The 11,103-nt window shown below is 41.8% G+C and overlaps 1 protein-coding gene across 1 annotated transcript; it reads right to left on the bottom strand.

Annotated features, from left to right (window-relative positions):
* Positions 1-5,615: 5,615 nt before the first annotated feature.
* sla1a (Src like adaptor 1a) lies at positions 5,616-10,866 on the bottom strand. Its single transcript, XM_076753790.1, has 8 exons — positions 10,703-10,866; positions 10,124-10,204; positions 9,773-9,872; positions 9,476-9,562; positions 9,138-9,241; positions 8,174-8,305; positions 7,283-7,412; positions 5,616-6,792 (listed from the first exon to the last, which is right to left on the bottom strand). Exons 2-8 carry the CDS (start codon positions 10,194-10,196, stop codon positions 6,600-6,602), a joined length of 819 nt encoding a protein of 272 aa, XP_076609905.1. The 5' UTR covers positions 10,197-10,204; positions 10,703-10,866; the 3' UTR covers positions 5,616-6,599.
* Positions 10,867-11,103: the final 237 nt, after the last annotated feature.

Here is an 11,103-nt window from a genome sequence, read left to right as displayed (position 1 = left end):
ACATGTAACATTTCACTCTGCCTTGTTTATTTTAGTAGTGAATTTTATTGTTATAACCCTGATTCCAATAAAAGCTGGAACACTGTGTAAAAGAAATAAAACAGAATGTGATCATGTGTAATCCCTTTTGACAGACACTCAATTGAAAACAGCACAAAGACAATATGTTTAAAGTTTTACCTCATCAGCTTCATTGATTTTTGTAAATATCTGCTTATTCTGAGTTTGATGCAGCGATATGTTTCAAACAAGTTGAGACAGGAGCAACTAAAACTGGGAAAGTTGCCTAATGCTCCAAAAACACCTGTTTGGAACATTCCACAGGTAAACAGGTTCATTGGTAACAGGTGATAGTATCATGATTGGGTATGAAAGGGGCATCCTGGAAAGACTCAGTTGTTCACAAGCGAGGATGGAGCGAAGTTCACCACTTTGTGAACACATGATTGTATAAAGGACATTACTACATGGACTCAGGGACACTGTTAAATTGTTGTCACAGCGCCCCAACTTTTTTGGAAGCAAGTGGAGATGCCACACATAAAGGTTTGACATTTTGGGGAATGTGCTCTTTTTCTCTCAAGAGAGTTAGATGAGAAGTTTGATCAAGATCAAGATCAATATTCCTTTATTTGTCCCGCGAGGGGAAATTTCAGAATACAGCAGCATCAGTAAAGATTAATATAAGAAGTGCAATGCAGATTAGAAACAGAACAGTATATACAAAAGAGTGAGGATTTAAATAAAAATAAAAAGAAAGAAATTGTAAAAAAATTGTAAGAAATTGTAGATCGTATTTACAGATTGATGTTACTCTCATATGTGTTAGATCTCAGGCCAAATTCTGTACAGATATGACTGACAGAGAGCATGAACAGTTAATATGTCTGCTTCTGAAAGAGGGGAAAAAAGATTCAAAACTGTGTGTCTACTGTATGTGTGTGAGAGAAAGGGATTAGGTCTTAGGAGCCCAAATAGTCATGTATCACTTGTGTGGTGTGTGACAACAGTATGAAATTATAATGCACGGTGGCCAAACAAGCCTCTTTTGGTTCCTTCACAGTTATCATTTTAGAGGCTCGAGGCTCTCACCCAACGATGATGTCAGTTCACTTTGACCTCTGAAGCGTGAAAACAAGAGGAAGTGGTCGAAACTGGTCTGTTTCAAGTCAGTCAGTCACTCTGTCACTTTTGGGAAACTACTTTCATCTCACACTTGCTAAAGACAATCTGTATTTTACAGGATTAAATACAAACAGTGTTTTTAGATCATCTAAATGTCCAGTCTGAGGAATCACAAGCTAGCTGAAAAATGTTCCACTAATTGCGAGTCTCTAGCAGACCTGGTTCCATCAATCACATGTTAGTTCTGTCTTATTGTGACACATCCATCTTTTAACCGCAGCTTAACCTGGTGCCATCCATCTTTATCATCCTCCTTCCCTTTTTAATTTCACTGTCTTCGAAGTGCTTCAGACTCATTCCTGACGCTGATTTGTTCAGAGCTGTCGTCCCGCTTGTCATCCTCCAGGAGACGAATGGGGTTCAACAGGAGCTGAGGGCAATGGAAAGAAAATGCACACTGCCAGGTAAGACTCCAAGAATCCACATGCACACACGAGGAATAATTTACAGGTATTAAGAGGTTTCAGCTTTGGATCCTTACCACATGCTTTCTCTTGCCAAAGCAGTAAAATTTAACAAGGCCTTTTTATGAGACATTGAAAGGGATACATGAATATATATTAAGTCACCAACTGCGCTTATGTAGGTTTACCAACAATTGCATTTCTAATTAGAAAGTGCCTGCGCAGTGCTTGTGTTAATTATTTGTAGGAAGCCACGTGGCAAACAGCTTGAAAACTCCCTCTTCCTCCTACAGGAACTCTCCTCCTCTCGTGTTTGCTTGTAGCGCCGCGGCAGGCAGGATGCTCCAAGCTCGAGCTCAGCTGGCGACTGAATGACAGCGGAGCCAGGTCGTTCCTTTTTCTCCAAATATGCACCCTTCAAGTGCGTCCCAGAAAAACTCATTTATGCCTCTCCCAGACTGAAGCGTTCCAGATCTAAACGCTTGTTTTCTTCAAAAATACCCCTTCCAGCTCAGGCAGACAGGCTTCCCAGCAGTTCACCGAGGTGTTGAAATGTTCCTGAATTGTTCAGCTTTTCTGTGGTGTTATAGTTCATTCCTGATGGAACATGCCAGGCACACCTAACCATTAACAAGATCACTCAAGTCCAGCTAATAAAGCAGCTGTTGTAAGCAAAGTAAAAATTTCCTCGTGCAAAGATTAGAAAGGTCATTGTACAAACCTGTCCACTACACAGTAACATGCCAATGAAAGCACACAGAGCACAGCACCGCCTACTCATACTACACTTTTGTAGCATGTCACTCTTTTCCTTTGAGCTTTTATTTTATAGCACAATGAACGGCACTGCCTCACTGGCCAGTATTACATACGAGAAAATGCTTCAAGGAATGAGAGCACAGATTCCTGGCAGGTCACAGAACACTCCATTCCCTGGCAAAGACGGAGACATTTGGAGCTTTTTTTTTTTTGTCGAGTTTGGTTTTTGTTTGTTTTCCTGCAGCTCTCTGGACAGCCTTGAATATGTGTGTATTGGCTGAGGTCCTTGGTTCAGCACTGAGGGACATGTTCTCATGTGCTGTTTCTGAGGGAAACACTGCACTTCGCTGCTCTTAAAAGGAGGTTATTTCACAGGTTTGGTGAAAATGGTGAGAAGCAGCCTCGCCTTGCGTCAGTTCATTTGTCAAGTCAACTCAAATTTTATTCACATTACCCAAAATCTCACTTTGCCTTAGGGAGCTTTGCAGTCTGTACAGTTTATGACGGCCTCCGTCTTCAGACCTTCCATTCAGGTTCGGGAAAAATCCCCGTACATAAAGCCAGAAACCACAGCAAGAGCCGCAGAGGAGGGATCCCTCTGCTACGACACACATACATGTAACAGATATTGTGCGTACTTTATCCAGTGTATACAGATTACAATGACAACATTTCTGATACATAAATGTGAAGACCATTTTAACGTCACTCTCAGTTTGGCTCTACTGAAAGAGTTCTGCGCTTCTCAGTAAATATGTCTTCATTATCTTTCAATCTGCACCTGCTATATTTGTGTCCATCTCGCCGTGAGAGCAATGTACAAATCTAGTCTCATTTCTGTTCTTCACACCTGGAGGAAGTGGTCAGAGTTAAAGTTAGAGTGGAACATCATTTTTTGTGTGTGTGTGTGTGTGTGTTAAATTAAGATGAAAGTAGCAACAGTTCATGGTGTGAGGACAGGAAGTGAGCAGCAGACCTATATATGCGATTCCACTGAAAAACAAATATTAACTAATTTTATATCCGATTTATTTCTGAAAAAACCTCCAAAAAAAGCTGCTATTCAACATGATCTCCAAGACGTCTCCTCTTCAAGAATCAGCCACAGTTTCATGTGATGAAGCAGCAGCAGAAAGGAGCAGGCAAACAGCAGTTTTAATTAACAAGGGAGAAAGCACAGAAAGCGTTTTTAATTGAGCAAAGCAAATATTTTCTCTGGATTTTCCGCAGCTCAGCAGCGAGCATCCAGTGCACGAGTGGTGAAGTCAGAGGTTTGGACAGCTGGGCCGCGGGGTCGAGGCCAGGGGAGGATGTGGCGAGATTAGAAGAGGCTGATTAACAGAAAACAGGCTGGAGGAAGAGGAATCTCCTTTACTTATCCCACTTTTCTCTACACGCCTTCATCCCATTCCTAGAGACGGAGACATGGACGGCCCTCGACTCGCCTTCCTCTTCTTGTTTTTGTTCAGGGGGAGGAAAAAACTCCAGTCCAGAGTGTGTTGTCGGAGTGTTTTCCTTGGTGCTTCCATCCACTGTAACATCAAACAGGCTTCAGATGGAGAAGGGACTCAAGGATCCCTTTTGTCTCATCATAAAGTCATGCTGAACCGAGAGTTTTCTCGTAAGACAACATGCGCCGTGCGGGTGTCTGCTGTTTTTTTTTAAGTTTGAACTGTAATTCTTCCGCTCTTCATCCCACTGAGAGCCTCTGTTTTCACCATGTACACACACACATGTGTGATGATTGGCAGGGTGACGGAGTATTGTCTTTCTTATCTGCATTGGTGTTCCAGTAAAGGCTCGCATGCCTTCAGGGAAGAGCTGTTTTTGTTGAATGTTCACTGATGTGAATATGGATGAATAGCTGGGTGACCTTTGATGACTTTATTCTGATTTAGGGTTGAACTCTTGAACTTCACCCTGTGATTCACTCTTGTCATTTAATCACACCATATTGTCATTAATCAGCCTTCCACCGGTTTGGTCTCCGGTCTTTTCTAGACTGGTTCCTCATGGTCTGTAGACACAGCCTGACGTGAGGCGTGAGTAATGCTGACTGGACAGCTGTCTCTGCGTGGTGCAGCAGTAGACTACCAGATGTGTGTGTGTCTGCATCACTGATTGTTCCACTCAACACAGACACACACATTGCTCGCCCTCTCTCCCAGTTGGTTACTTGCAGGTATTTTACGAGACTTTAAAACCAGGAAACGCAAGTATTTGATCCTGCTCTTTAACTGAGAAGAAAGTGCTGACCTCGTCTTAACTGGTCACACACAGTTGGCTCTTGAGTTTAATGAAATCTAATTAATTAGATTGGCTTAGTTGCCACCAGCTTTTGGGACATGCATCAACTTCCTGAAACTGCTCTTAGACAGTAAAGTTTATGCTGTACGTTTTCCCAGGCAAGTAAACGCAACAGCTGTGAAGTTTAACATCCAGTGGTGGTGAGGAAAGTGTCTCAGGTTGTTTAAAGCACTACCGCTGTTTTAAACTTTAGAGAGACCTCCCAGTGCAAGGCCTAACATGCAGCAGTCAACCTCAGCTTTTCCTCTCACCGACTGTCTCTGCTATGCTTCTTCTCACATTCTTGGACATATTTATCACTCTTTACTTTCTGACTCAGATGCACCAGCAAGGAGCAGAGAGCCATAGATAATGATTCATGCTGCTCTCTTTGTGTAGCCTGAAGCGTATGTTTTCACGTACACCCTGTTTTTTTGGGGTTAGTGGTTAAAAATGTTCAGGTCAAGCGCTGAAAAACAGAAGAGGAAGTTGCTCAAGCACAAATATGAAAATGTTAGAGGGGAGTCTGGTTTTAGGTTTTTTTTGCAGTGACACTTGTCGTCGTGGTGAAAAATGTTTATTGCTGGCACACACTTGTTAAAGATATGCTGTGATCATCTGATTAAATTGCAGTTACCACGTCAGCCTGTCATATGGTAAACATGTGAAATTAGTGAGACTGTCGCACTGGCAAGAATAGCCACAGCTCAAGAGAGGAAGTTCAATAAATATGAACGGTTTGGCCGGATGTTTGTGAGGAAATTTGAAGTTAGGAACTCTCAGAACTTCTGCCCATCACTGGAGCCTTTAACTCTGGAGTCTGTTCAAAGAACACAAACGGCTCTCAAATGCTTAAAATTACTGACATGCCATGGCACAAGTCGACAAATCACACGGACGGGCTGAGCAACACTAGATCATGACCATGGATTCAGATTTGGAGACTGATACAATACAACACAACCATCAAGCACAAATATTCATGTCGGCTTCAGTACTTTTATCAAAAATATGTATAATAGAATTGAACACATCGTGCTATGACTTACTCTACTTCTTCAACACCAAATGTTTAAGAGTTAAGCCACTCTAATCAGTATTTCTGTAGAAACTATTGATAAAATCCCAGTGATGCTATGAAGCATTTTAGCGTCATTTTAACTAATTGTTCTGGTTCACTGCCACTGCTCTACATGACGTCTCAGCTGCAGCAGGGATCTGTTTTTGATGAAAAGGCCCTGATAAACCCTGTACGCTACCTTCCCAGCACTAAACGTCGAACAGACGCATTTAATGACTAGCTGGTAAACTGGAAGGGTCAAATTTTTTACCTGAGGAGCTGCTGGAGACCAAAACACAGCTAAAAATTGAGTGAACATTGGACTTACCAGATGGACGCGAACATGACTCCAAATTTTTGCTTATGTGGCTTCATATCTGCTGGATTTGTACCTTTACAACGCGTTTTTCATATCCATCCCCACAAAAAAATCAATAAATGCATGTTTAAGTCATTTCAAAATGTGTTTTACCATATAATATTCATTAAGAACACAAGAAAATAGTTTGAAAGCCACTAATGCTCATTATTACTACCTTAAAATACCCACAGCATTCAAGTCTCTGTTTTACTATCATCATGCCGGGCTGCATGTTTTTCCGGCTCATGTGCAGAATACATGTCACAGTTCAATTGCACCATTGTCCACTTCCGCTCCATATAGTCCTGTCTTATCAGATGAGTCAACTTCTAACTCGTCATGCGATTTGCATTATTGTTAAAGTACTTGAAAGTGCTCGTGTTAGAAAGCATAACACACTTCGATGTTTGGGATGCTGAACACAAACGTCGACACAAACGTGCAGTCCACTGCCTGCATTAGAAATGTGCTGGATTTCAGAGAAGGATGCCCTCTACTGCCCTCCACTCAAAGGTATTCCAGTCTTTTAAATCCCTCTGCTTCTCTAGAAGTCGTCATCATAGTCAGTGTTTGCGAGGCTGCTGTCAGGGAGCACATAAACAGATTTGCTCTTCTTCTTCCTGCTCTCTGCTCGCATCTGTGCAGGGTTTTGAAAGGACAGGTAGGCAGCGATGCTGTTCCTGACTCCATAGCTCACCATGTTGTCACTGCAGCAATCTGTGCTGACCAGCTGTCTCCTGTTAAAAAATAAATGAGAACAGAGCTTAGTATTGGAATTTTCTTCTTGACTTTTTCATTTTCTTTCAAATGCAGCTATTTTGATAATTACATACACACATATCAGCTTCTAGTTTGAGGATTTGCTGCTTTTCTTTCTCATATATGAAAGTAAATTCAATTTCTTTGAATTTTTTAGTGTTGGTCAGATAAAACAAGCAATTTGAAGAAGTCATGTTGGGCTCTGGGAAATTATAATGGGCAGTTTCAGAACATTTCATACACAAAAAAATAATTCATTAATTGAGAAAGTAATCAACAGATTAATCAGTGAAGAAAAGGAATCATTAGCTGCAGCTCTAATCTATATTCTTACACTTAATCTTTGCTATTTGGACATACAGCAGGGATCAGGTGACACCAAATGAGCTACCATCTGCCACAGTCATTATGCACGGTCATGCTGACAGATCAAAATCGGTAAATTTCACCGCCAAGCCTTTATTTTACCTGTCCACTTTCTTCCAGTCAAAGTTGCGTCTCATGACTACAGGTGGAGCTACAGAGGTTGCATCTGATGGCGGGGTCGTGGCCGACAGACAGGGGGAGGTTAACACACAACACAGGCCATCTGCAAAGTCTGAAGATATGAAGGTAGGGGAGGTAGAATGTTACTCACAGGCTTATAAACAAACACATAACATTGCTGCCTAATTTCCATAAACCACCGCTCTCACACTCTACTGCTCAGGCAAACACACAAGCCAGACTTGTGTGGGGTGGTTTGGGAATCCATACTGGCCCAGAATAACTGCACTATTACAGCAAGTAACGCTAAGACTTCTCACTGTGAACGCACCAGTGGTCATTATCAAGAACACATATTGTATCTCATTTCCTGTTTTGTTTCAAAATTGTTCTGTTAGAGCAGGAAATATGTAAAGAGTCGACCACTGATAAGAAATGGTTCTATATTAAGAACATGAGAAATTATTTTCAGTATGCCTGTTTTTGTGCATGTGCGTAATGGCTCTGCATGATGTGATGCTTGTTTCCTTTTTGTTTTCAGACCTGTGCATTTCTATGCGTCTCTTGCTTATGAGAAAAAGCTCGTATGCAATAATTTTGCCTGAGAACTGAAACATTTCACATGTGATGTTGCGACTTCACATGAGAAATGTCCAAAAACCAAGTGAAACATGCAAAACCACACGTGCCTCCAGATGAGTCAATGTGAAATGTCCGAGAACCACATGCTTATTTTCTCAACTTAATTACAGAAAGAATCCAAAATGAATGAATGTGTGTGAAGTGGCAGAGTTGGCACACTGGTGCGTGACCTCCTGATAATGTTCCAAAGCAGCTCTCTCCACAGCATGCGATGTTTTCGTGTCTACCTACCAGAGTAGTGGTTGATCATATCTTCAAGGCACTGGAACGTTAGGCGAGGTGAGATGTAGTACCAGCTGTTGTCCAGTCTGAAGATGCGATAGTGCTTTATGATCATGTGCTTCACGGAGAGCGAATACAGACCTGAGGGTACGACACACACCATACACACAACAAGAAGCTTTCAGTCACGACACCAAGCTGCTCTGTTGTAGAAAACAAGCACATATTGGGATCAGGTCACTGTAATGTTGCAAGAACATCAATAGCTATTGAGCTACTCAAAAAAAATTAATGTTTTAAATGTAAAAGCAGAAGAAACTGAAAGGTCAGTCCTAAACTGTAATGTCTACCTCCTTGGATGCTTTGTCACTATACTTTTTTGTGTCATGAGGAAAGAAAAGTTTCAGATTAAAATATGACCACAGAGAATCTGTCAGGGGAGAATCCACTTACAATTTGCACAAGTTTGAGAAATATGCTTATTGACTTTAGAAACCACTCTCATATCTGTCCATGAAATGTAAAGTTTCAGCCAGTTACCTTAGCTTAGCATAAATACTGGAAACAGGGGGGAAAAGCCCATTTGGTTCAGCCCAAAGGTTAAAAACCTGAAGTGTAAAAAATGACAATTTCTGGTTTTGCAAGGAGTTGTGTGCCAGACTCCTGGAGTCAGCGTTCCCGGCCAGGAAATAGTCAGATTAAACAGATGATATGACAGAACTCGATCATATGACATGTTAATTTGTGAGCTTCAGAGGTGCTGGGAGATGGATTTTGTTATCTTTGCACAAAACCAAGTCAGCTCACCCCGTGCACTCAGTCTTTGTGCTAAGCTAAGCTAACCGCCTGCTGGCTTTGGCTTCATATTTCCTGCACCGATGGGAGAGGGGTATCTATTTTGTGAAACGGTCCTTTTGTCTTGTTTTCGGTCGTTGTTGTATTTTCTCGAGGCCTTGGGCCCAGACGTACTCACCTCTCTCCCTGGCACTCTCCCGCACCAGAAAGGAGCCCACTCTGTTCCCAGGTAGACAGAGCAGCTCCTCGGCCTTCTGCCTCTCCACCCCCTCAAACAACCAACTGATGAAACATCAACAACAAAAAGAAAAACATCAGATCAAATACCACAGCAGTAAAATCCTGGAATCAACACACGCAGCTGTAACATACAACACATGGCTGATATCTTGTGTTTGTTACCTCCCTAACACGCGAGGGGAATCTTAGATAAAGTAGTGGAAAAAGGCTGGAATTTGATATTTTTTGCTGTTATGTTCAAAGAGCAGAGGATAGCGTCAGTATATTTTTACTTACCCGTGGTACACTTTAGCCACATGGCTGTTGGGTATGTAGTTCTCTTTTCCCGTTTGGATAGAGCGGACTCTCCACCAGTAGGCCTCCCTGATCACCACAAACAAGCAAAGAGGAATCAACCACTGACCTTTTCTCTGACGACTTCTTTATACTACGAAGTCAGAGCAACATCGAGTTACTTTCATTTTTTGCTAGATTTTGTTTCCTCATAGTTACTTGGGAGCTTCTGTCAACCGAATGTGCTTCTGGATTGGAAATTTTGCTTTTAATCAAGAACGTAAAAAAAAGTGATCGTACTGAGCGATGACTCTGAGCTTCTCCCCGATCCTGTAGATGGGCTTGCTTATTTCAGCCGATGGGTAGTCCTGAAGCACCACCACCACATCGTCTTCCAAACCTGCCAGGAACAACATTTACAGCATTTACCAACAGACAAATGCTGATACACAGACGTCATATTTTGGTAAGGTCTTAAGACGTCCAAACCTCAGAAATTATTGCAAATACTTTTCACTGTGTTTTGACTCTAACTTATCATATCATGATACCTCTGATATAGAAAGCTTTCAGTCTGCACTCCAAAAAAAAACAAAAAAAAAACAAACAAACTGTCATTACAAAACAATGATGTTATTTTAAAAATCTTACCCTTTGGAGAGCTGTCACAGTCATCTGTGTTGACCTTGTCCTTGGCACTCACACCTCGCATCATATTCCCCATCCTCCAGCCTGAAGTCAAGGCAGAGAGACACTGTGAACGTACTCTCCAATTTTCCACTCATGTACTTGAATATTTTTATACCACGAAGCTTCTCTCTCTCTGCTGCTGCACCATGTGAAGTTCGTAACTTCCTATAAGCTGACCATTGAACAACATCAACTGAGAGGCTCTTTGCAGAAATGGGGAAGCTGAGGTTAGATGCAATCGGACTCAATTTTCCATTGCTGCACCTTGTGCTGTTTACCCACAGCTAACTGATTAATGATATTGAATTCTTATATTGCAAAAATCCTCTTCCCAGATTTCAAAGTCACCTTACATAATTTACAGTATGATGAATCAAAAGTACATGCATTTCAACACGTCTGACCGATGTGTTACGTTTTCTTAAGTTACGACACACTGTGCTCAGTTGACCAGTGTGGAGCAATAACAGTTCCTTCGATGCAGAAACAATGAGCGGTACGTAGCAGAGGCAGTTGATGTGGTAAAATGGAGACAGATACCTGTGGGACTTGTAGTTCGCCTGCTGTGATGGCATCAACTGTGCTGAGAGAGATGACGGCCCAAGCGCGGCATGGTTGCAGCAGCAGAACTTGGCACTAAAGAAGTACCATGTTCGCAAGAGTTTAGAGCAATGACCTGCCACAGACTGTGGCGACAGCACTGCATCACATATCAAACTCACTTCCTGTAATGAAATGAGGAAGAGGGCCAGCAAAAGTGCTGTTGAGACACAGGCGCATGAAAGAGGAGAGGACACACAGTGCTCTAGATGTGCTTATTTAGAGTAACTGAAAGTGCCAATATAGGCTAATGGGTTTGGGTTTTTTTTTGTCAACATTTATAACAAGTTTAGATGTTTTTTTTAGACTGTGAAGTACGTCAAAGTGCTTTGTCTGTAATG

Source organism: Chaetodon auriga, chromosome 17 (genome assembly GCF_051107435.1).
Source record: "Chaetodon auriga isolate fChaAug3 chromosome 17, fChaAug3.hap1, whole genome shotgun sequence".
Classification (NCBI taxonomy): Eukaryota; Metazoa; Chordata; class Actinopteri; order Chaetodontiformes; family Chaetodontidae; genus Chaetodon; species Chaetodon auriga.
The sequence above is the reverse complement of the archived record's forward strand: the minus strand, read 5'-3'. Positions and strand labels throughout refer to the sequence as shown.